General features: G+C 36.7%; 1 protein-coding gene across 4 annotated transcripts in view; it reads left to right on the top strand.

Moving 5' to 3' along the window:
* Positions 1-27,274, top strand: part of NOL4 (nucleolar protein 4) — a 296,639-nt gene that overhangs the window by 7,786 nt on the left and 261,579 nt on the right. For 2 of the 4 annotated variants that reach the window (XM_019930343.3, XM_019930342.3), the window contains exons 2-4: positions 19,554-19,665; positions 20,690-20,802; positions 26,996-27,128. In XM_019930343.3, the coding sequence (XP_019785902.2) occupies positions 19,554-19,665; positions 20,690-20,802; positions 26,996-27,128 (358 nt within the window). Of the gene's footprint in view, positions 1-19,553; positions 19,666-20,689; positions 20,803-26,995; positions 27,129-27,274 lie in introns of those variants that run through there. The other 2 variants (XM_073790642.1, XM_073790641.1) reach the window with 1 other exon arrangement.

The raw sequence follows: 27,274 nt of genomic DNA, 5'->3' as shown, positions 1-27,274 counted from the left end.
TTCATCTGCTGCAATTTTAGTCAGTTCATCATAAGTAATGAGTGACAAGCCTTTACCTGTTTTTTATGTTTATCTGCTCTACTCCTCATCCTCTCCTCTACCTTCATTTTTCTGGGAATGTCCTCTCCCACATCACAGCCGTATTTGAGCATTGCTCTGTTCCTTAACCCTAGCAATTGGAAAGGAGGTGAATCATGAAAGAAACAGATTTTGAGAATTTGGAATTTGGACCAAGAAATTTCTGTCTTGGTGTGTTTTAATTCTTCAGTGGAGAACATATGAAAGTGATATCTTTTGTTATATGTATTAGTTTGCATAGTTATTTGTGTAGTCTAAAGCAATATTTCTCAGTAGGGCACTATAGACTTCGGGGTCGGACAGTTGGCATTGCCCCAAGTACTCAGAGCTTTATCCTTAACTCCTGGGGTCGAAGTTCCAGCAACGCAAGTCGCAGTTATTCCCTTTTCAAAAGTCACCTTGTTACTGAACACAAGTTCATGTGCCCAACACGTGGTGAGGCCAAATAAACCAAAACGTTGGAGTTGGGAGCAGAGAAAGGTTTATTGGAAGCCCATGCAAGGAGACAGGTGGCTTGTGCCCAAAAACCCCCAAACCCCTGGAAGGGTTTCAGTAAAGCACTTTTAAAAGCAAGGTGAGGGAGGGGTGTGTTAGTTGTTGCAAACTTCTTGGTGTCGGATTCCTTTGTTCTTGTAGCGGTCCACTTAGGTCAGGTTACAATGTTTCTGCAAACCTCCAGCAAGACAAATGCTATGCTCTGCTCTGCAACTTTTTATCTCTATATGAATGGACTCTTAAAGGTCAGAGCCTTGAGGATAGGCTATCCTGTATATTTCAGGCTGTAGGCAACATTCTTTTAGTAAAGGCGCAAGGCCAGCATGACCAAGCACCGGTAACAGAGCACAAAGGTTAACGTAAAAGGAGCAGATCTAATATGGAGCCAGATTTGTTCTTCCCTATTGTAAGCTCTAGAGTACAGTAAACACGCAAGTTGAGAGCTGTTTTCTAAAGGAAACCATGTGGCTAGTTCTTTACTGGGCATCTCAGAAAAATGTTTTCATTATTTGCCAGTTGTGGAGCAGTTGAACAATGCAGACAATGAATTCTGCATCCATTATCTCATTATTACCATCTCACAGACTCTGCAGTTTTCACAAACATATGAGGGTTGTGCGACTCACTGCACTCCCTAGAGAAGTGAAGACTAACCTTCTCCATTTTTCTTTCTTTTTTTTTTTTTACATCTTTATTGGAGTATAATTGCTTTACAATGGTATGTTAGATTCTACTTTATAACAAAGTGAATCACTTATACATATACATATGTTTCCATATCTCTTCCCTCTTGCGTCTCCCTCCCTCCCTCCCACCCTCCCTATCCCACCCCTCTACGTGGTCACAAAGCACTGAGCTGATCTCCCTGTGCTATGCGGCTGCTTCCCACTAGCTATCTATTTTACGTTTGGTAGTGTATATATGTCCATGCCACTCTCTCGCTTTGTCACAGCTTACCCTTCGCCCTCCCCATATCCTCAAGTCCATTCTCTAGTAGGTCTGTGTCTTTATTCCTGTCTTACCCCTAGGTTCCTTATGATATTTTTTTTTCTTAAATTCCATATATATGTGTTAGCATAGGGTATTTGTCTTTCTCTTTCTGACTTACTTCACTCTGTATGACAGACTGTAGGTCCATCCACCTCATTACAAATAGCTCAATTTCGTGTCTTTTTATGGCTGAGTAATATTCCATTGTATATATGTGCCACATCTTCTATATCCATTCATCCAGTGATGGACACTTAGGTTGTTTCCATCTCCTGCCTATTGTAAATAGAGCTGCAATGAACATGTTGGTACATGACTCTTTTTGAATTATGGTTTTCTCAGGGTATATGCCCAGTAGTGGGATTGCTGGGTCATATGGTAGTTCTATTTGTAGTTTTTTAAGGAACCTCCATGCTGTACTCCATAGTGGCTGTACCAATTCACATTCCCACCAGCAGTGCAAGAGGGTTCCCTTTTCTCCACACCTTCTCCAGCATTTATTGTTTCTAGATTTTTTGTTGATGGCCATTCTGACTGGTGTGAGATGATATCTCATTGTAGTTTTGATTTGCATTTCTCTAATGATTAATGATGTTGAGCATTCTTTCATGTGTTTGTTGGCAGTTTGTATACCTTCTTTGGAGGAATGTCTATTTAGGTCTTCTGCCCATTTTTGGATTGGTTTGTTTGTTTTTTTGTTATTGAGCTGCATGATCTGCTTATAAATTTTGGAGATTAATCCTTTGTCAGTTGCTTCATTTGCAAATATTTTCTCCCATTCTGAGGGTTGTCTTTTGGTCTTGTTTATGGTTTCCTTTGCTGTGCAAAAGCTTTGAAATTTCATTAGGTCCCATTTGTTTATTATTGTTTTTATTTCCATTTCTCTAGGAGGTGGGTCAAAAAGGATCATGCTATGATTTATGTCATAGAGTGTTCTGCCTATGTTTTCCTCTAAGAGTTTGATGATGTTAGGGAGTGATCTAATCTCATACTTTTACATGGACCTGTCCAGTTTTCCCAGCACCACTTATTGAAGAGGCTGTCCTTTCTCCACTGTACATTCCTCCCTCCTTTATCAAAGATAAGATGACCATATGTGCGTGGGTTTATCTCTGGGCTTTCTATCCTGTTCCATTGATCTATCTTTCTGTTTTTGTGACAGTACCATACTGTCTTGATTACTGTAGCTTGTAGTATAGTCTGAATTCAGGGAGCCTGATTCCTCTAGCTCCGTTTTTCGTTCTCAAGGTTGCCCTGGCTATTCGGGGTCTTTTGCGTTTCCATACAAATTGTGAAATTTTTTGTTCTAGTTCTGTGAAAAATGCCAGTGGTAGTTTGATAGGGATTACATTGAATCTGTAGATTGCTTTGGGTAGTAGAGTCATTTTCACAATGTCGATTCTTCCAATCCAAGAACATGCTATATCTCTCCATCTGTTTGTATCATCTTTAATTTCTTTCATCAGTGTCATAATTTTCTGCATACAGGTCTTTTGTCTCCTTAGGTAGGTTTACTCCTAGATATTTTATACTTTTTGTTGCAGTGGCAAATGGTAGTGTTTTCTTGATTTCACTTTCAGATTTTTCATCATTAGTGTATAGGAATGCCAGAGATTTCTGTGCATTAATTTTGTATCCTGATACTTTACCGAATTCATTGATTAGCTCTAGTAGTTTTCTGGTAGCATCTTTAGGATTCTCTATGTATAGTATCATGTCATCTGCAAACAGTGACAGTTTTACTTCTTCTTCTCTGATTCCTTTTATTTCCTTTTCTTCTCTGATTGCTGTGGCTAAAACTTCCAAAACTATGTTGAATGAGAGTGGCGAGAGTGGGCAACCTTGTCTTGTTCCTGATCTTAGTGGAAATGCTTTCAGTTTTTAACCACTGAGGACGATGTTGGCTGTGAGTTTGTCATATATGGCCTTTATTATGTTGAGAAACGTTCCCTCTATGCCTACTTTCTGGAGGGTTTTTATCATAAATGGGTGTTGAATTTTGTCAGAAGCTTTTTGTGCATCTATTGAGGTGATCATATGGTTTTTCTCCTTCAATTTGTTAATATGGTGTATCATGTTGATTGATTTGCATATATTGAAGAATCCTTGCATTCCTGGAATAAACCCCACTTGATCATGGTGTATGATCCTTTTAATGTGCTGTTGAATTCTGTTTGCTAGTATTTTGTTGAGGATATTTGCATCTATGTTCATCAGTGATATTGGCCTGTAGTTTTCTTTCTTTGTGACATCCTTGTCTGGTTTTGCTATCAGGGTGATGGTGGCCTTGTAGAATGAGCATGGGAGTGTTCCTCCCTCTGCTATATTTTGGAAGAGTTTGAGGAAGATAGGTGTTAGCTCTTCTCTAAATGTTTGACAGAATTTGCCTGTGAAGCCATCTGGTCCGGGGCTTTTGTTTGTTGGAAGATTTTTAACCATAGCTTCAATTTCAGTGCTTTTGATTGGTCTTTTCATATTTTCTATTTCTTCCTGATTCAGTCTTGGCAGGTTGTGCATTTCTAAGAATTTGTCCATTTCTTCCAGGTTGTCCATTTTATTGGCATAGAGTTGATTGTAGTAATCTCTCATGATCTTTTGTATTTCTGCAGTGTCAGTTGTTACTCCTCCTTTTTCATTTCTAATTCTATTGTTTTGTCTTCTCCCTTTTTTTCTTGATGAGTCTGGCTAATGGTTTATCATTTTGTTTATCTTCTCAAAGAACCAGCTTTTAGATTTGTTAATCTTTGCTATCGTTTCCTTCATTTCTTTTCATTTATTTCTGATCTGATCTTTATGATTTCTTTCCTTCTGCTAACTTTGGGGTTCGTTTGTTCTTCTTTCTCTAATTGCTTTACGTGCAAGCTTAGGTTCTTTATTCGAGATGTTTCTTGTTTCTTAAGGTAGGATTGTATTGCTATAAACTTCACTCTTAGAACTGCTTTTGCGGCATCCCATAGGTTTTGGGTCTTCGTGTCACCATTGTCATTTGTTTCTAGGTATTTTTTGATTTCCTCTTTGATTTCTTCAGTGATCACTTCGTTATTAAGTAGTGTATTGTTTAGCCTCCATGTGTTTGTATTTTTTACAGATCTTTTCCTGTAATTGATATGTAGTCTCATAGCACTGTGGTCGGAAATGATACTTCATACAATTTCGATTTTCTTAAATTTACCAAGGCTTGATTTGTGACCCAAGGTATGATCTATCCTAGAGAATGTTCCATGAGCATTTGAGAAAAATGTGTATTCTGTTGTTTTTGGATGGAATGTCCTATAAATATCAATTAAGTCCATTTTGTTTAATGTATCATTTAAAGCTTGTGTTTCCTTATTTATTTTCATTTTGGATGATCTGTCCATTGGTGAAAGTGGGGTGTTAAAGTCCCCTATTATGACTGTGTTACTGTTGATTTCCCCTTTTATGGCTGTTAGTATTTGCCTTATGTATTGAGGTGCTCCTATGTTGGGTGCATAAATATTTACAATTGTTATATCTTCCTCTTGGATCGATCTCTTGATCATTATGTAGTGTCCTTCTTTGTCTCTTGTAATAGTCTTTATTTTAAAGTCTATTTTGTCTGATATGAGAATTGCTACTCCAGCTTTCTTTTGGTTTCCATTTGCATGGAATATCTTTTTCCATCCTCTTACTTTCAGTCTGTATGTGTCTCTAGGTCTGAAGTGGGTCTCTTGTAGACAGCATATATATGGGTCTTGTTTTTGTATCCATTCAGCCAATCTGTGTCTTTTGGTGGGAGCATTTAGTCCATTTACATTTAAGGTAATTATCGATATGTATGTTCCTATTCCCATTTTCTTAATTGTTTTGGGTTCGTTATTGTAGGTCTTTTCCTTCTCTTGTGTTTCTTGCCTAGAGAAGTTCCTTTAGCATTTGTTGTAAAGCTTTTTTGGTGGTGCTGAACTCTCTCAGCTTTTGCTTGTCTGTAAAGTTTTTAATTTCTCCATCTAATCTGAATGAGATCCTTGCTGGGTAGAGTAATCTTGGTTGCAGGTTTTTCTCCTTCATCAGTTTAAATATGTCCTGCCAGTCCCTTCTGGCTTGTAAAGTTTCTGCTGAAAGATCAGCTGTTAACCTTATGGGGATTCCCTTGTGTGTTATTTGTTGTTTTTCTGTTGCTGCTTTTAATATGTTTTCTTTGTATTTAATTTTTGACAGTTTGATTAATATGTGTCTTGGAGTATTTCTCCTTGGATTTATCTGTATGGGACTCTGTGCTTCCTGGACTTGATTAACTATTTCCTTTCCCATATTAGGGAAGTTTTCAACTATAATCTCTTCAAATATTTTCGCAGTCCCTTTCTTTTTCTCTTCTTCTTCTGGAACCCCTATAATTCGAATGTTGGTACATTTAATGTTGTCCCAGAGGTCTCTGAGACTGTCCTTAGTTCTTTTCATTCTTTTTTCTTTATTCTTCTCTGCAGTAGTTATTTCCACTATTTTATCTTCCTGGTCACTTATCCGTTCTTCTGCCTCAGTTATTCTGCTATTGATCCCATCTAGAGTATTTTTAATTTCATTTATTGTGTTGTTCATCATTGCTTGTTTCATCTTTAGTTCTTCTAGGTCCTTGTTAAATGTTTCTTGCATTTTGTCTACTGTATTTCCAAGATTTTGGATCATCTTTACTATCATTATTCTGAATTCTTTTTCAGGTAGACTGCCTATTTCCTCTTATTTGTTAGGTCCGGTGGGTTTTTATCTTGCTCCTTCATCTGCTGTGTGTTTTTCTGTCTTCTCATTTTGCTTATCTTACTGTGTTCGGGGTCTCCTTTTCGTAGGCTGCAGGTTCGTACTTCCCGTTGTTTTTGGTGACTGTCCCCAGTGACTAATGTTGGTTCAGTGGGTTGTGTAGGCTTCCTGGTGGAGGGGACTAGTGCCTGTGTTCTGGTGGATGAGGCTGGATCTTGTCTTTCTGCTGGGCAGGTCCTTGTCTGGTGGTGTGTTTTGGGGTGTCTGTGGACTTACGATTTTAGGCAGCCTCTCTGCTAATGGGTGGGGTTGTGTTCCTGTCTTGCTAGTTGTTTGGCATAGGGTGTCCAGCACTGTAGCTTGCTGGTCGTTGAGTGAAGCTGAGTGCTGGTTTTGAGATGGAGATCTCTGGGAGATTTTCACCATTTGATATTATGTGGACCTTGGAGGTCTCTTGTGGACCAGTGTCCTGAAGTTGGCTCTCCCACCTCAGAGGCACAGCACTGCCTTCTGGCTGCAGCACCAAGAGCCTTTCATCCACACGGCTCAGAATAAAAGGGAGAAAAAGTTGAAAGAAAGAAAGAAAGAAAGAAAGAAAGAAAGGAAGGGGGAAAGAAAGGAGGGTGGGAGGAAGGAAGGAGGGAAGGAAGGAAAGAAAGAAAGAAGATAAAATAAAATAAAGTGAGATAAAATAAAATAAAGTTATTAAAATAAAAAATAATTATTAAGAAAAAAAAATTTTTTAAAGAAAAAAAAATGGATTGGTAGAACCTTAGGACAAATGGTGAAAGCAGAGCTATACAAAGTCTCACACAGAAGCATACACATACACATTCACAAAAAAATGGAAAAGGGGAAAAAATAATAAATGTTGCTCTCAAAGTCCACCTCCTCAATTTGGGATTATTCGTTGTCTATTCAGGTATTCCACAGATGCAGGGTACATCAAATTGATTGTGGAGCTTCAATCTGCTGCTTCTGGGGCTGCTGGGAGAGATTTCCCTTTCTCTTCTTTGTTCTCACAGCTCCTGGGGCTCAGCTTTGGATTTGGCCCCGCCTCTGTGTGTAGGTCCCTGGAGGGCGTCTGTTCTTCTCTCAGACAGGACGGGGTTAAAGGAGCAGCTGCTTCGGGGACTCTGGCTCACTCAGGCTGGGGTGAGGGAGAGGCACGGAGTGCGGGGCGAGCCTGCGGCAGCAGAGGCCGTCATGACGTTACACCAGCCTGAGGCGCGCCCTGCGTTCTCCCGGAGTAAGTTGTCCCTGGATCCCGGGACCCTGGCAGTGGTGGGCTGCGCAGGCTCCCCGGAGGGGGGGTGTGGAGAGTGACCTGTGCTGGCGCATAGGGTTCTTGGAGGTGGCAGCAGCAGCCTTAGCGTCTCATGCCTGTCTCTGGGGTGCGCGCTGTTAGCTGTGGCTCGCGCCCGTCTCTGGAGCTCCTTTAAGCAGCGCTCTTAATCCCCTCTCCTCGTGCACCAGGAAACAAAGAGGGAAGAAAAAGCCTCTTGCCTCTTTGGCAGGTCCAGACTTTTCCCCAGACTCCCTCCCGGCTAGCCGTGGTGCACTAACCCCCTGCAGGCTGTGTTCACGCCACCATCCCGAGTCCTCTCCCTGCGCTCCGACCAAAGCCCGAGCCTCAGCTCCCAGCCCTGACCGTCCCGGCGGGTGAGCTGACAAGCCTCTCGGGCTGGTGAGTGCCGGTTGCCACCGATCCTCTGTGCAGGAATCTCACCGCTTTGTCCTTTGCACCCCTGTTGCTGTGCTCTCCTCCGCGGCTCCGAAGCTTCCCCCTCTGCCACCTGCAGTCTCCGCCCGCGAAGGGGCCTCCTAGTGTGTGGAAACCTTTCCTGCTTCACAGCTCCCTTCCATTAGTGCAGGTCCCGTCCCTATTCTTTTGTCTGTGTTTATTCTTTTTTCTTTTGCTCTACCCAGGTACGTGGGGACTTTCTTGCCTTTTGGAGGTCTGAGGTCTTCTGCCAGCATTCAGTAGGTGTTCTGTAGGAGTTGTTCCACGTGTAGATGTATTACTGGTGTATCTGTGGGGAGGAACGTGATCTCCACGTCTTACTCTTCCGCCATCTTCAGGCAAAATTTTCACCTCTATTTTTCTTCCGTTTCCTCTAAGATGGCTAAATCTTGCCTGCTTTAAATGACTGTGGCAGCAGTATTCTTGGTCACCTGTTGTAAAAGAAGTGCTGTCTTCCCACTGCCTAGCAGGTCTTAGTGAGGGTAACATTTAACCAAGGAAGCTGCAACAGGAGCCCGGGAAAACTTGAACATGCCGTTGAATTCTAGGCCAGAAAGGTTGGATTCAACTTGTTCGCCCCTAAGCCCCAGAAAAAACCACTAATATATCACAGAATATACATTCTTCAGGAAACATCAAGAGAAGGAGTCATTTCCCCACTCTTCCATGTGTGTAATTGTATATTTTAATGTAGCTATTCATGCTGCAAGTAATTGTATAAATATTTGCTTTGCAGAGCCATTTTATTTACATGCAACATTTAAAAATTCTCTTTATTTTACTATTAGGAAACACATATGAAGAAAAACTTTTTCAGTGCCCATCTGCTCATTTTTTCATCTAATGTAAGAATTCCCCATTATGACAATCTGTTCCTTAACAGCCAGATATTCTAACATAAAAAGAGACACAAAAACATTACCCATAACTTTGGAGACATACCTCCAGATTATTGGACTCTCTCTCTTTTCGATATTGTCACACTTGCTCAGTTGATGACTATTTTAATAATTGTAAGATACAACTCCAAGTTAAAGATGTTCATCATTATAATGAAGATAAAACAGTAGAAAATAAAATTATTTTCTGCAAAGCAATATAGCTAAATTTGAAGTGTTATCAGTGGAGCAAAAACTATTTCTAATAAAAAGGAATTAGCTATAATTAACTTAAATCACATTCTATTTCTTGTTTGCCTACACCTCGATGTACTAATGCATGGTGATGTGGTGCCCAATACATACGGTTGCCCTGGAATGCTGTTCCCGCTCTCTGTTTTCCTCCTCTAGTTCCTTTTCATCATATAGCAGATTTCTGTGCCTTGGCCCAGGTTCACAGTCTTTGCCTCTTGCCTTGCACTTGTACCATTACCCTATCCCTGGAGGATACAGACTGCACCTCGTTCACTTTTTATTCCTCTTGCTCTTCATTTGATGCATTTGCCTCAGATTTCCAACTTGCTTTTAGCTGTCTAAAATTTGACCCGAACTGTCTAAAAATAGTCCTGCCTGCTTTAGACCTCCTTTGAATTTGCAGCCTTCATTTTAAACTTGACCACGTAACTACCATCTTCTGTCAACACCACAGCAGGCTGCATCCCTCTGCTTTAGACCAGTGTTTTTCACATTATGTGTCACAACCCATTAGTGAGTTTTCAAGCCAATTTAGTGGGTTGTGATAACTTTAAAAAATGAAATAGAAGAAAATAGAAATGGTCTGTTTTATTGTTGAAATGTGTATATGTGCTGGCTTATGATATAAAATATATTCCTACCGGTGCTGTTGGTCTACAAAGTTGGAAAATATTGCTTTCAATGGGCACTGTGATTTCAGATTGCCTACAGATGCCCAATAATCACTTCCACCTACCCTGCTTCTCACTTCTGCTCTTGGTATATTCTTAGATCTTCCTGACATGACAATTTGTTCCACATTTAAGATTATCTTTGGACTCTAACCCATATTTTCATTCATCTTAGATAAATGTACCGTATAAGGTTGTCAGATTTAACAAATACAGGATGCCCAGTTATATTTGAATTTCAGATAAATGATAATTTTTAATATAAGTTATTCCCAATATCACATGTTTATCTGGAATTCACATTTAATTGTGTGTGCTGGATTTTATCTAGGAACCTTAATACTCTTCAAAAAGCAACCCAAGATATTTCAGACTGGGCTAGGCCACCCCCTTCCCCCTTAACTAAATGAAAAAGACAAGAGGAGCTGATGAATGAGTGTGATGATTGAATATATAGAAAGTACTCAGAGAAGAATGAAGGTAAATAATAGACAGTGATATGAACTGAAAATAGCATGTTGGAGTAGGTGATAACAGTACCAGAGTGCAACAAAATAAACAATACTTTGGAATTGTTAGGAGCCCAACTAAAACGTGAGAATCTGCCACCAGGGGGGCAGTGGCACGTTTGGAGCTGAAGAGCAAATCTGGCGGCATCCTAGTTTCAGTATTGGAGATATTGTTAAGGTACAGGAATTCATTTGGTTATTTATCAGGTGTTTAGAGGTCAAACAGATACAATTAAACAGGAAGTGTTTTTGAAATAGTAGTTAGGGTTTGGAAGCAAAAATTGTTGAGGGTCAGAGTAAATACAAATTTGATTAGGCAGGCCAAATGTCTGGCTTTTTGTTTAATTGATTATTGCTATGAATACACTTTTTAACCTAAGAGTGTTTATGCTGAGTCCTGATCAAAGCATTTTTCGGAATCTCTTCAAAATTAACCAAACAATTACCAACAGGTGATTCCAATAATTTGGTATAGCCGGGCACATTAGTGGTGTAGAACCATATCTCACAGTATTCAGGGATAATTATAATGCCTGTGCACTTAATAGATATTTGTTCAGTAAATAAATGTTTAGATGAAAAATGTCTTCATCTGTGTAAGACTGTTTCCATGTGCAACTCCCCAGATTAATAAATTCCTCTGTAGAAGTATAATGATGTTCGCTGCTTACCTTTTCTCACACATGCAATGGGTAAAAGAGAATCCATATAAATATAAGAGAAAGCCATTGGCTGGAATTTTCAGTTTTGTAACACATCTATAAAAATATCTAGGCCAAATGTTATAGTGTTTGTAAAGCTTTATATGTATATGATATGGGGGTGTGTGTGTGTATATATATATATATATATATATATATATATATGTATTTTTTCCCCTAATTCCCTCTCTTCAGATGTATTAAAAAATATACAATGTATAAACCAGGTAAAGACATAGTGGCCCTTGTTGAACTGGAGATAGTGCCCATAAACAAGACTTCTCTTCCTTAGATAGGGGTCTCTCTGGACTACGGTGTCTTTGTGAATCAGGACATATGAGGTCTTTAATAGCGTTTGGATTTATAGGTTCTGTTCAATTACATTTTAATTTTATTAGTTTTTGTTTGTTTTTTGGGGTTTTTTTTTTTTTTTTTTTTTTTTTTTTTTTGCGGTACTTGGGGCTCTCACTGTTGTGGCCTCTCCCGTTGCGGAGCAAGGCTCTGGATGCGCAGGCTCAGCGGCCACGGCTCACGGGCCCAACCGCTCCGTGGCATGTGGGACCTCCCCGGACCGGGGCACGAACCCGTGTCCCCTGCATCGGCAGGCGGACTCTCAACCACTGCGCCACCAGGGAAGCCCCTATTTTAATTTTATTAGTTTTTAAAAAATTTTCTACAGCTTCATTATCCAGTTATGTACATTGCAGGTGGTTTGTGATAGTATATCACAGTATTAAATATTAAATATCACAATAGCGATATGATAAACAAATTTCATTAGGAGACTATTTCTTTATTCATAATTTCAAGAGTTTCACAAGGGAAAATGTTAAAAATTCGGCCCTAAAGGCAAATTCTTCCATGAGTGTACTGCATGATATTTGGCAAAAAAAAAAAAAAAAAGTTTTAATGTTATTATTCCAGTGAAATAAAGGTGTTATTTCTATTTTCTAAATTCATTTTATAGAGCAAAGTTGGAGAAGGTAACTTAAAAAGTAGTGTGATTAGACCAACTTTATTTTGCTCTAAAGCTCGGTGTCTGCAATGGAGCACACTATAGACAGAGGCATCAAGCTGTGGAGGAATGTTACTTATAATGAAATTCAGCACTTGCCTGCTGCTTTTCCAAATTACTAATATTTAGTAACATTAATTATGATTTTTCCTTTTGCTAAGACCTTAGGGAACTTAGGACAAAATGGTGTGATTTTGGTTGATAAATCTTTTGATTTTAGCTTTTTCTGCTTTGCTAATGCTCATGATTTACCCATGTCATGTGATGTCTCTATTTCAGCTCATGTGTTAGGTTCAAATCTTAACGCAACAATAACTTCTCTACTGGTGAATTTCTTTGAACAATTAGAAGTCTTTTTCCTTTAGAAATAGTTTACTTACACTCCTTCTGCATTTAGTTCCTGGTTGTTACAGTGTTATTGCAAAGCCATTACTTTATTCATTTTTTTAAATTAATTTTTATTGGAGTATAGTTGCTTTACAATGTTGTGTTAGTTTCTACTGTACAGCAAAATGAATCAGCCATACAAATACATACATCCCCTTTTGGATTTTCTTCCCATTCATGTCACTGCAGTGCATTAAGTAACGTTCCTTGTGCTATACAGTAGGTGGTTCTCATTAGTTATCTATTTTATACATAGTAGTGTATGTATGTCAATCCCAATCTCCTAATTCATCCCACTCCCCCCTTCCCCCTTGGTATCCATACATTTGTTCTCTACGTCTGTGTCTCTATTTATGCTTTGCAAATGGGATCATCTATACCATTTTTCTAGATTCCACACATATGTGTTAATATACGATATTGGTTTTTCTCTTTCTGACTTACTTTACTCTGTATGACAGTCTCTAGGTCCATCCACGTCTCTACAAATGACTCAATTTTGTTCCTTTTTATGGCTGAGTAATAGTCCATTGTATATGTGTACCACATCTTCTTTATCCATTCCTGTGTCGATGGACACTTAGGTTGTTTCCATGTCCTGGCTATTGTTAATAGAGCTACTGTGAACATTGGGGTGCATGTATCTTTTTGAATTATGGTTTTCTCTGGGTATATCCCCAGTAGTGGGATTGCTGGGTCATATGGTAGTTCTATTTTTAGTTTTTTAGGAACCCCCTACTGTTTTCCATAGTGGCTGTATCAATTTACACTCCCACCAACGGTGCACGAGGGTTCCCTTTTCTCCACACCTTCTTCAGCATTAGACAACCCTCAGACTGGGAGAAAATATTTGCAAATGAAGCAACTGACAAAGGATTAATTTCCAAAATATACAAGGAGCTCATGCAGCTCAATATCAAGAAAACAAACAACCCAGTCAAAAAATGGGTGGAAGACCTAAATAGACATTTCTCCAAAGAAGATATACAGGTGACCAACAAACACATGAAAAGATGTTCAACGTCACTAATCGTTAGAGAAATGCAAATCAAAACTACAATGAGGTATCGCTTCATACCAGTCAGAATGGCCATCATCACAGCCATTACTTTAGCAGTCAGTTCTGCTGGAACAAGACAGATGGTTAGTTAATTTCCTCCAGGTGGAGCTCTGTATTGTAACTGCACAGTCTGATGTGCTTCCTGTGAAACTCTGTAACCTGAGACAAGGTACAGGGCCCTTGACTGGCCTTGTATTCAAAAGGGTCACATCAAACCAGTCAGAGCATTTTATACTTACAAAGAATCTCACACCAGGGAACATTATAAACATTTTAGTATAATTAACCTATGCTGTAAGGTTAATATTCCCACTTTTTATGGATGAGACGGTCTCTTTCAGTTTTAATACTGATGACCAGGAGAGGCTATAAAATATGGTGATTAAAAGTGAATAAAAGATAGGCTCTGAAACCAGATTATCACATGAGTCCTGTCTCTTCTCCTTGTTTGACAAATTATACAACCTCTCTGAAGCTTAGTTTCCTCATCTGTTAAACAGAGATTATGATGGTGATGATAGTAATCTATTCTGGGACTGATGTGAGGATTAAATGATAAAATCCATATAAAATTCCTACTTGGCATAATTATTATTAAGCACTCAATCAATGGGAAACAAACACACGTATACTCTTTTAGGAAGCATTTCCTTTTGTGTAAAACAGCCAAAGCAAGTAATAGTTGTCATACAGTTAATGAGAATCCTAATTTAGAGAACTGTCCATTTTCTACCATTTCAGGAGCCAGAGAATTGCAGGTTTATGGACAAGCTGAGTCAATTTTGAGGGCCTTCCTATTGAAAATGTTCAGAAATTAAACACTTAAAATTAGAGGGGAAGAATGCTTGGGACTGAGGAAGTGGGACAGGACAAACAGTCCTGTTTCAAAATTTTTGTCTGTTATCAATTTTGCTCATAATTTATAAAACCTAATGGCTCAAGTTAGTAAGATACACTTGCATCATGTAATTGTGACGTACAGTCTGGCAATGTACAGCAAAGGAACAATTTGTTATTAAATTATTTTGGTTAATTTTTAAACTTTTTTCTAATTTTATATTGCTTCATATGTTCAGATCCAAGTAAGAAAGGAGACATTTCTGGAGATAAAACTGTGCTATTCAAAAGTAAATGTAAGAAAACTTTAGGAATTATATATATTATCGAATTTATAAGATGAGATTTGCAAACTAACTTGACTGCGATTGATTTTTAAAATATCAGTTCTTTTGAATAAGTTACAGTTTTACCTTAACCACGCTGTTGAGGGGAAGGTGAGTGGCACTTGAGAACTGCCAGAATTTGGTTTTATAAACGTAGTGTTTAAAAAGGTACTGTTTCTTCTTCCTTCAGAAGACAGGGACATGGCAAGGTAAAAATGCTCATCCTCCTTTCAACTATAATATTTGTCAGTAAACTTTTCAGAAATATATTCCCATTAGTTTTTAAATTTTTTTATTTTAACCTACAAGTGCAAGATCAATAGCAGTGCTCCTTATGGGATTTAATCATGATACCCTCTTCAGGTGCATAGGTTTATCATTAGATCACTAACATCATACTATCTTTGCTCTAGATGCTGATTTGACTTAGTCCATCAAAAGATGCTGCAGTTCAATTATTTTTATGAAGAAGTATTACCATATTATTTAATTGGAGAGGTGATTTCTACTTCTAATTTAGGATGATAATGCAATTTATTATTTCTGCATTACTGATGAATTCCAGTCTTAACAGACTTAGAATGTAATATTTTCATTGAAAACAGTATCAATGTTGTCTAATACACAGTTGAATTAAGGTCTTTAGAAATGATAAGCAATGAAAAAATTGTGTTGTGCTACAGCATTTCCACCCCTCAACCACAGCTAATTCAAAGTTAAAAAATAGCAACAACAACAAATTTTCAGCCACAACTCAAGTTTAAGGAATATTTAAAATAGATAACCAACGAGGACCTACTGTATAACACAGGGAACTCTGCTCAATATTCTGAAATAACCTAAATGGGAAAAGAATTTGGAAAAGAATAGAAAAAATAAATTAATTTTAAAACTTAATATGTGTATCATATAGAGCTTTGTAGCTATAATACTTATTATAATAAAAAATAACAGTGATAGCAGAAAAAGAAGAAGTTCCCAAGTCCTGACTTTGGTAACACTTTGATACTTTGGTTTTTTTTTTTTTTTTTGAAATACCAAAGTTTTAAAAAATCTATTTTGATGTTCCTGCTTTCCTTGGATCCTATGCATTTGTCTAATCTGTCTGTTGGATGAACCCACCATGGTCCCTTCAATGTATAGAAACAGACCAGGATTTGAGAGTTCCAGGTTCAATTTCCAGCTCTTTGCTTTGCCCTCTATTGTGTAACAATGGCGATTCATTTAACCTCTTTATACCAGTGGATCCCATTGTCAAAAAATTACTGTAAAATCTATTTTAGCCACTGTCTAAAATAATGGATGCAAGCCCCGATGAAAACTATTATATAAATCTAAGAAAACAAGTCTGGATTCCTAGAAAATAACATTTCTAGGGAAGGGATGCCTCACAATTATTTACGTGATAAATAATGTGAGATCGTTGGTTTATAAGATTCAATATGGCTATGTTCTAGTCCTTCCTTTGGATGTTTATTTCTGTTACAGGCAATATATGTGGCTTGTCCCATGGCAGTTGTTTTTTTGTTTGTTTTAGTGTTTAATTCAGAAGGAGTGAGACTAATATCCATTCATGTGATGTTTTGTTTCGTATTACTCACAAGATGCAGCATTTCTGTGTTGATAAACCAATTCTAAGTAAATACTCTCTATCTTTCCCAAATATAAAGATGTTTCTAAGAATGCATTTTTCAAGTGAATATTATCCTCACTAGTGTTCTAGAAATGTTCTGTACTGTATATTCAAAGGCCGATTTCTGTCTTAGAAACAAACAAGTGTTTAGAATTGAAAAGTGGGTCAAGGAAATAGACATTTATGAATGACTATAGCATTTTATATCATTAATTATAGTGTTAGTAGAACGGTGTTTCAAGTATCTGAATCAAAATGTTTTGCAATTTCTGTCCCTTCTATATTTTATTTGCACCTGCTTTTACATGTTGTATGAAGAATGTTAGGACTTTGATGAATAGACAGCCTAGAAGAACACGTCCCTGATTTTATCACCGTTTATGAACATCTATTTAAAGTTGATTTAGCATTTCAGACACTCACAGAAACAGACCCTTTCATTAGAGCAAGAGCCATAGGAGCATTTAGCTCACGCGTCAAGTTCAAGAGTCTTCATGTAGGCTTTCTGTATAATCTCTGAATGGGGTCATGGAAGGATATTGACAGGACCACCACAGTATTTCATTATGGGCTTTAATTGTGAAATGCAATTATTCAAATGCACCATAATTTTAGAACTTTTAAAGGACATCTTATTGTTTAAAAATGTTCTGAGAACTTCAGCAGTGAAGGTTGCCCAGGACCCTTAATTTCAAAGAGGCTGCAGAGGAAAGAGCCTAGATAAAGAAAAAGGAATCATTTTCCCTCTTCACCTCCATGGCAGGAAAACTATTGTTTCAGAATGAGTGTGAGACTTTCTGAGGGTCTCTTCTCCCTGTGCCTAGGAATACTCTGAGATCCTTGGGCCCCAATGAACATGAGGTGGGATAGAAAAGATCTGATGAGAGTGGGGTATCTCAGCAGGTCTCCCTATAAGTGGGTTCTGAACACCAAGAAAGTACCCCCAAATAAGGGATTTTATCCACTTATATAACATATAGTGCCCAGAATAACACCACAGAGAACAATGTGATATAATACTTACTGAAAAATCTTTTCTAAGATACAAGGTGGGACTTTATATATTTCATTCACACATGTACACATAGCATATTTATCCACTTATATTTGTGGTCAATACAAGTACCTGTTTTTCAGAGTAAAAGTGTAAAGGAAATATAATATGATTAATGATTCCAAGAAAAAATTGATTTGGAGCTAAGTAGTGCTAGGACAAATAATACAATTGAGTCAGGTCAATGATAAAGCTCTCTAGAAGGGATTTCTACATAAGTGCTTTATTAGCACTGAGAAAAGGGCAGATTGTGGAGAGCATCAGGACTGTCGAAGCAAATGCAGCATCTCTTTAACTCCACCAGTTGGCCATTTTTTTTCAATTGAAGGTTTCTCTTTTATTTAAGGAGAGAAGAGCCTTAATAGAAATCCTCTATGAAAATCAATGGAGCATTCTTCTCAAATACTGTTTGTTAATGAATTTACTGGTCAGCTCTATTAGTTCCCATGGATTATAATTCCATGTGAGTTAAAATATGAAGTATCAGACTGGGCATGAATCAGAGACTTAACTTCTGAATAACTGTAAAAAAGGTTTTCAGAGAGTCGGAAAAAATGATCTCTAATCAGATAAATAAATCAGATTCAAGTGTTAGTTCCCTCTGTAAAAATAGATGAATAGGAATCAAATTTGTGTGTGTGTGTGTGTGTGTGCCTGTGTGAAGAGACAAAGAGAGTGACCGAGAATGAGTGAACATTTATATTGCATTTATGTATTTCTTTATTCAATAGCTTATATAAAATATTTTGATGAAATACTTTCAAATTGCTCTGCTTCTTTTCTCCCGCAATTCCTTGTATAGTACAAGGAAGTTTGTTTTTTATTAAACTGGACAACTCCTTAATTTACAAATGATAGTTATATTAAACATCAGTTTCATATTCCAATCCCAGTAGAGTCGACTGTGGATTACCTGTGTACGAATCATCCATGGCAGATTTTTAATTGTAGACTTGTTCCTTCTCTTTGACATTCTTACGGCTTCTTTTCCCTGAGAGTCAAAGAGATAGACTAAGCGATGTGAACTGATTTTCACATGAAAATCAGGGAAAAATATGCTTTACAATTTTGGATTTTAATATGTGAGGTTTCCTCGATGCTGTGCTCCAGCAAAAGTTAACCCCATCACCATTAATGGAATTGGCGCAGATTTGCACTCAATTATATGCAAGGTGCATATTTTCCTTCCTTCTACAAGCTTAAAATACATCAACGTTCATAACAGCTCTGCATGCACCTGAGGAATCGTCTATGGCAATTATGTCTGATTTACAACTCATTTATTCCTTTTGCTTACCTCATATTTCATGGACCAGTGTCAGTGACAGTATGGTGGAAAACTAATGCCCTGCATCAGACTTCTTAGCGGCACCGTCAGCTTTTATTTAGAGATGTTTAACAATCTGTCAGTTTCACTTTAGAAATCTTTGCTTTCTTGAGAGAAATACCTTGGTTTTTGAAAAGGTAATATTTAAAGAATCACTGACAAGAGTATTGATTTCTAACTTGATTCTGGATCATGGTTCTGAAAAGAGAAGCTCTGTATAGGGCACTGGAAAAGCTGGCTCTGACAATCAATGTGAACTATTGTGGACATAAATTATGAAAAACTGACATAAAATAGCAACTGAAATAGGTGGCCAGAATGCATTCCAAGTGTGTCATTTTCTGTGGAAGGGATGATTCACTGCAGTAAATAGATACATGAGTTCTGTTCAGATTATTTTTTATCTTTCCTTAAAGTACTTTGAAAAGCAATAATGAAGAAATGCTTATTACTGCAAAATCCAAAGTTTACTGTTTCACCTTGGGGCTAAATTTTTTAAAATATATGTAAAATTGGATAAAATTTTAATGGTGCTAGCAATAAGTTTAATTGCCAAAACAATCGTGGACAAATTTTAATGAGGAAAATTCACTAGAGTATCTGTACACTGGGATTATTTTTCCTAAAAGAAATATAAACAGTTCTCCATCCAGATGTGGTTGAATTTTTTCCTCCACATTGCATTATTAGCAATTATTAAGAGACATGCAATCAAGTTGGATAGATATTTCTTGAAATGATGCATGATATGCAGTGCATGCTTTCATTGTGCTTCCTGCCATTATGGAATAATGCGTCTTATTTGGAAATACAATGATCACTTCTGTTGAATCATGCCCAGTCAGCTTATATAATAACACCTCTATTTTGTGAATCATTTCAGATTTCAGAGAGCTATGCCTTCCTACCAAGAGAAGCGGTGACACGGTTTCTAATGAGCTGCTCAGAGTGCCAGAAAAGAATGCATTTAAACCCAGATGGAACAGATCATAAAGGTAGCCGCAGTGTCAAATAGTGAGATTTCAAGTAATTTTATTCATAATGGCAATTTATATCCCACATTTTTATAAGAATGTGGTAGACAGAAACAGTTTAACAAGTCAGATCGTCTCATGTATTCAAGCAGGAGACAGTGAATGTTGAAGATTCACTACAAAGCAACTCAGTGTCCTTTCTCAGAAGAAAAGCAGTTTTGACTGTAGCAAATAACTTTTTTCCTATAATAATATTTAATTTTCATTTATTGTGTGTATTTCATGGTATTTCAGATATTTTCAGCAAGGAAATTGATGTTCCATCTGTGTTCTTTTAAATCTACCAATTTCTTATTTCTGAAAGTAATGAATAGTATGGAGTTGCTTCACCGAAAATTTTTACAGAAAAGTTATAGTTTGGCTTTGGCTTTCATTAAAAATTATTTGGATTATTTTCCTAATGTATGAGTTTCTCTCAGAGATTAATCTCAAAGATACATTTAGGCTAGCCTATTCCCTTGTGTTGGAGAATGGGTGGAACAGCAAAAAATAAAAAGTAAATTTCCTCTTGTGGTCAAGTAGTCCGTGTAGAAAGCAAATCTGGGGACTTCCCTGACAGTCTAGTGGTTAAGACTCACTGCAGGGGGCACGAGTTTGATCCCTGGTCAGGGAACTAAGATCCCTCATGCCACACGGCACAACCAAAGAAAAAAAAAGTAAGTGTGCAGCAAAGGAGAAAAATACAAAAATACCAATAATTTTGTTTAATCACTCTATTAGTGTCACTCATTGTTATCCAGGATATCAAAAATCTCCCCTTGTAGTTAGAAATAACAGATTTATCCATAGTGCTAATTTGTCCCAAAACACCTTTGTTGAATCTTACCAGTTATTTATTTTTTCTACGATCCATCTCTGATGTTACCAATCTCCTAAACACTTGGTATCTAGAATCTTATTTCAATTTGAACAAATTGGATCATTCTGAAATTACAGGTAGAATGCAGTATCACTTTCATTACCCATTAAAAATGTTTTATTCCAGATAATGGAAAACCTCCCACTTTGGTGACCAGCATGATTGACTACAACATGCCAATTACCATGGCCTACATGAAGCACATGAAACTGCAGCTGCTAAACTCACAGCAAGACGAGGTAAAATGGAAACATGTACACTTATATCACGACTCAGAATGAGGTTTGATAACCATGACTGTTGTGTTAAGCAGGACGGCACTTTGAAGATGGTAATTTATTTATTTTTAATGAAAAGAGTGTCACTAGGACTGCACAGATAGAGAAATATGCAGAAATTTCTAGTGCTCAACAGACATACCCTATCTTACCACTTCTGCCTTAGTGCTGTGTGGGAATTCGCTCATTCCCCAGAAAGATTCATTTTCCTTAGTAGCCCACCATCGAGCTAAACCTAGGTAAAGTGCTAGAAAGTTCAGGGGAAAGTATTCCAAATAAGTCTGTATCTAGGGAAGTTTTAGTACTAAGGCTATTTTACCTGGAAATCAGAAAGTTCAATTTCATAGGTATTTCAAATATAACCATTTCCCCACCATCCAAATCTTGTGTATATTTTAAAGTTGTTTTTCAGTTAATCATTATCCTAAGTATTTGTTTGTCTACTTCTCTGCATTTTCTACAATTTGTGGTGATTCTTCTTAACTAGAGATTTTTTTGATGTTTCAAATTATTTAATTTGTATAGTAAGAGTCTAGCAATGTGCTTGTTGGCGTATATTAGATACTAAATGCATATTTGTTAAATATTCTTCCCTAAAATATTAATTAACTCACCAGTTTCGTTGAAGTATCTCAAAGGTAGGGACTAAGTTATATATATATACCCTGTGTATATTCCCCAAAACACTTATAACAATATGGGCTTAGTAAATCCTTGTTAACTAGTTAGTAGCCATTAATTAATATACACATTCAGAGTAACTATATTAGGGATAGTTTCTCAGGCTAATACATTCTCTCCTTTCTGAAATTTCTATAGAACAGGAAATGCGGTTAAGTATTTATTTTTAAATACAGCATTATTTGGTGAGATATATTTAAATTCTTTTTTTTTTACATCTTTATTGGAGCATAATTGCTTTACAATGATGTGATAGTTTCTGCTTTATAACAAAGTGAATCAGTTATACATATACATAAGTTTCCATATCTCTTCCCTCTTGCGTCTCCCTCCCTCCCACCCTCCCTATCTCACCCCTCCAGGTGATCACAAAGCACCGAGCTGATCTCCCTGTGCTATGCGGCTGCTTCCCACTAGCTATCTACCTTACGTTTGGTAGTGTATATATGTCCATGCCTCTCTCTCGCTTTGTCACAGCTTACCCTTCCCCCTCCCCATATCCTCAAGTCCATTCTCTAGTAGGTCTGTGTCTTTATTCCTGTCTTACCCCTAGGTTCTTCATGACATTTTTTTTTCTTAAATTCCGTATATATGTTAGCATATGGTATTTGTCTTTCTCTTTCAGACTTACTTCACTCTGTATGACAGACTCTAGGTCTATCCACCTCATTACAAATAGCTCAATGTCATTTTTTTTTATGGCTGAGTAATATTCCATTGTATATATGTGCCACATCTTCTTTATCCATTCATCCGATGATGGACACTTAGGTTGTTTCCATCTCCGGGCTATTGTAAATAGAGCTGCAGTGAACATTTTGGTACATGACTCTTTTTAAATTATGGTTTTCTCAGGGTATATGCCCAGTAGTGGGATTGCTGGGTCATATCGTAGTTCTATTTTTAGTTTTTTAAGGAACCTCCATCCTGTTCTCCATAGTGGCTGTATCAATTTACATTCCAACCAACAGTGCAAGAGGGTTCCCTTTTCTCCACACCCTCTCCAGCATTTATTGTTTCTAGATTTTTTGATGATGGCCATTCTGACTGGTGTGAGATGATATCTCATTGTAGTTTTGATTTGCATTTCTCTAATGATTAATGATGTTGAGCATTCTTTCGTGTGTTTGTTGGCAGTCTGCATATCTTCTTTGGAGAAATGTCTATTTAGGTCTTCTGCCCATTTTTGGATTGGTTTGTTTGTTTTTTTTGTTATTGAGCTGCATCATGTGCTTATAAATTTTGGAGATTAATCCTTTGTCAGTTGCTTCATTTGCAAATATTTTCTCCCATTCTGAGGGTTGTCTTTTGGTCTTGTTTATGGTTTTCTTTGCCGTGCAAAAGCTTTGAAGTTTCATTAGGTCCCATTTGTTTATTTTTGTTTTTATTTCCATTTCTCTAGGAGGTGGGTCAAAAAGGATCTTGCTGTGATTTATGTCATAGAGTGTTCTGCCTATGTTTTCCTCTAAGAGTTTGATAGTTTCTGGCCTTACATTTAGGTCTTTAATCCATTTTGAGCTTATTTTTGTGTATGGTGTTAGGGAGTGATCTAATCTCATACTTTTACATGTACCTGTCCAGTTTTCCCAGCACCACTTATCGAAGAGGCTGTCCTTTCTCCACTGTAAATCCCTGGCTCCTTTATCAAAGATTAAATTCTTTTACAATTACTTTGTTAACTTTGTTCATAAAACACAAATCAATTTTTTTTTTTTTTTTTTTGCGGTACGCGGGCGTCTCACCGCTGAGGCCTCTCCCGCTGCGGAGCACAGGCTCTGGACGCACAGGCTCAGCGGCCATGGCTCACAGGCCCAGCTTCTCTGCGGCGTGTGGGATCTTCCTGGACCAGGGCACAAACCCATGTCCCCTGCGTTGGCAGGTGGACTCTCAACCACTGCGCCACCAGAGAAGCCCAGAAATCAAATTTTTGATTTTCCTCTTTGTGTGAGCAGGTTTAATCTCAAATCTATGTTTATAAAATTGTTTTATCTCAAGATTTTATGAAAAGTACACTCTGTAAGAATATCTGTATTAGTGCAGTGGCAGTATCAGATTCCCTATTATTAGATAGCTGTATATAAATGATTGAATAACTAGTAATAAGATCATTCAAAGACAGGAAAGACAATTAAGAAAATATTACTGTTTATCCATCCCTGAGAATAAAAATATTATTCCCATGAGTCATCACATAATTGAAAATCTTTTTTAAAAACTCATAAACTAGTTAGAGCTGTCAAATTATTTGTAGGAAACTCATGTAGATATTGATCTGTTTATTTCTAGGCCAAAAAGTAAGATTAACTTTGTGCCAGCAGTAGGGTCCACATATGCTAAATCCTTCTGGCTTCTAAAAAATCCTAAGTGTTTCACATAAGAGAGACAGATCCTTTTAAATTATAACTGGGTTAGGAAAATAACTCTTATCTTTACATTTCAAAAATGCTAACTTGGGTGTACACTGTCTTAAAACTATTCATATAAATGATGAGTTAGATTATTTATGAAATTTTTGAAATTGTGATTATTGAAAGAAAGGAAGGTGGTTAAGTAACATAAGTCATGTTAAAATGGAAATCAAGTAAGATATTCCTTTGTGATGAGTTAAATTTTAATAAATGTTTATTCAATTACTTCAATCAATATTTATTGAGTACCTTCTCTGTAACTGTCACTCTTATAGGTAATGGAGATAAACAGTGAATAAATTGACAAAATTCTTGCCTTTATTAAGCTTATCTTCTAGTGGTGGTGGGAGAACAGACAATAAAGGATGAAATAATGAAATAATGAAAATATTTATATAGGACAATACTAAATGCTATTCAGAGAGATAAAGAAGGCCAAGAATGGGAATCCCTTTAAAATTACAAAATACTGTATCCAAAGTAAGGTCAGTTGACCTTCTTACAAACTGTTGATGAGAGTTTAAACCATAACAAACTTTCTGGGGGAGAGTTTGGCAATAATTATTTTAAAACTTTAAAAAGTTATTTATATGCTTTGACTAAAAATTTATACTAAGGAATTTGTTGCACAAAACAATTTAAGTGTTAGGATGTTTATTGTATTGCTAATAGTGATGGTTGGAAATATCCAACGGTGAGGAATGTTGAATCTGCACTGTCCAACATGGTAGCCACTAGACATACAGGGATATTTAAATTTAATAAAAATTAATTCAAATTAACTAAAATTAAATTGTCAGTTCTTTAGTCACACTAGCTACATTGATTAGCCATAGTGTGCAGTTTGTATTAACCATTCTATAGAACAGAGACTGCAGCCTCAATCTTTGTGTCTAGATCTTCTTAAACATACACACACATAGCCTCACACATATAGCTTTTACACATAGACACACATATATATACATATATCTCATATATCTCAGATGGTTGTGTGTGTACGTACACACACATACACATACCATGGAAACAGTATTTTACTAGATTACATCTAGTTAGCTCTTTGTAGTGTATATAATAAATGCTTTTATAAAGACTGTGTTCATATAGTATCCACAGCTACTTTATAAACACATATTGATCATCTTTACCATTACATTTATTTTTGTATGTGTTCATATAATAAATATGAATCTTATATACTGTAGAATTTGTTACATATTCTATTTAACAATATCAAACAGTTTTGTGCTTATTATGGATCTGACGTTGTTTTAACTACTTTAGATATATTATAGCCCCTCAATCATTATATAGCCCTATGAGATTGATACTATTATTTCTCCCGTTTTATAGGTGAGGAAACTGAGGCACAGAAATGTTAGGTAATTTGCTTAAGGAGACACATCTAATAGGTGGCAGAGTATAAATCTGAATCCAGGCAGTCTGGTTCCAGAGAATGTGCTCTAAAACACTGTGATATTACAGACACTATATAGAGTGTATATAATGGATATCTATATCATCTAGCTATGTGTATGTATATATGTACATATATGTATATGGTACACATTGATAACATGGATGTGTACACTGAATTCTGTTATTTTTCTTCTCTTTTGAACATATATATTTAATATTTCAGATGCTTTGGATTTTCTTAGAATTTAGAATTGGAGATAACATAATGTACCGAGAGGGCGCATGGCTGGGAGAAGTCTGTGTGGCTGATTGCCCAGAGGCCTCCCAGGGTGGCATTTCCTCGCTGAATTAATGAAGAGCTAGTGCTACTCAGTAGACCCAGACACAATCAGACCGTAGGTAAGGGAAGAACACCCAAATCACCTGGGCCTGACCTAGGGATCAGAATGCCCGTTGTAAGTCTGCTAGAATGCTCCTGTACCTTAACCATAGCAACTTCTTTGCTGATGCCAAGATGTCATTTATGAAGCCAGGGGAACTCTTCCTATTCAAAGAAGCTCTTTTCTTAAGTTTGGGAGACATCATAATGAATCCCAGTTCTGGTATATAATAGTATAATAAATTACTTAACAGCTCTGTGCCTCAATTTCTCAATCTGTAAAATTGGGTAAATGCTGGCACCTAACTCACAGGCTGTGATGAAGATGAAGTATGTAAGCAAATATAAATTTGCTACTGCTACTGGTAATCATTACATTAATGTTAGACTTTCAGATCAAATGTTTACAAATTGAAGTTAAACCTGGTGGTTTCAATTAAACATTTATGATATTTTACACAGGTTTCTAAGGCCTTCCTGCCTACATAAGCACAGCATTTGTCCAAAAATCAGTTCTCCAAAGCAAAAAAGGAGTTTGCTTCAAGGAAATGACTATAGCAACATAGCATAGATTTGGTTTAAGTTAATATTTGACAGATTTTGATGAATTGACCGTTTGGCAAACTTGCCTTTTGGTAACTTAGCCATTTGCTGATCTGGCTTTTGGTAAATGGATCTTGCACACTTTTACCTTGAACTTTTTGTGGTTGCAATGCCATTTATATTCCCTTGTAAAGCAAGAAAGGTTGTGCTAAGATTAACTTGTTTTCCAGCAAATGTGGACTTTGAATCTAGCCATGTAAGTTTGTCTGTTTTTAGATTCCATTTTGTTTACCAACGAAAAATTTTTAGTTAAGATTTTTTATTGCAGTGTCAGATTTTTGCTTATAATATTTTATTGTCATTTATTTAAAAACTTAAAACATGTATTTCTTTTTATGCTATGTTTTGTGATTGACTCTTTTAGGAAGTTTTTTACAAATTAAAAAAAATCCATTCTTTCACTATTCAGATAATTCCTCAACTACGTCCTTCCTAAATACATTATTTTATGTTTTACATCTTTTACATAGAACATTGAATCTTCACACGTTTTCAAATTTCTTATTTGTTATTTCAAGAATCTATTCATCTGTAACAATTTACTGAGTTCTGTAAAAGCTTACTAACTGGCTAAATTTTAATTGACCCTATAGATAAAATGGTCATTATCTGAATGTATTATATTTTATGATACTTGATGATATTTTAAAACAATTTTCAGGATGAAAGTTCAATAGAAAGTGACGAATTTGATATGAGTGATTCAACACGGATGTCAGCTGTGAACTCTGACCTTAGCTCCAATCTTGAGGAAAGGATGCAAAGTCCCCAGGCTCTTCAAGGCCAGCAGGATGGTAAGGCTTTCAAATTGAGCAAACAAACAAATAAACAAAACAAAACATTAACAAAAACCTGAATCAGAATTTGTTAAAACAACTTCTTCGTATTCTTGTGTTAATTTTTTATCTGTTTCCATGGAGACTTTTTTTCTGTGCACTCA

Source organism: Tursiops truncatus, chromosome 13, assembly GCF_011762595.2.
Source record: "Tursiops truncatus isolate mTurTru1 chromosome 13, mTurTru1.mat.Y, whole genome shotgun sequence".
NCBI lineage: Eukaryota > Metazoa > Chordata > Mammalia > Artiodactyla > Delphinidae > Tursiops > Tursiops truncatus.
This window is presented reverse-complemented; position numbering and strand designations above follow the sequence as displayed.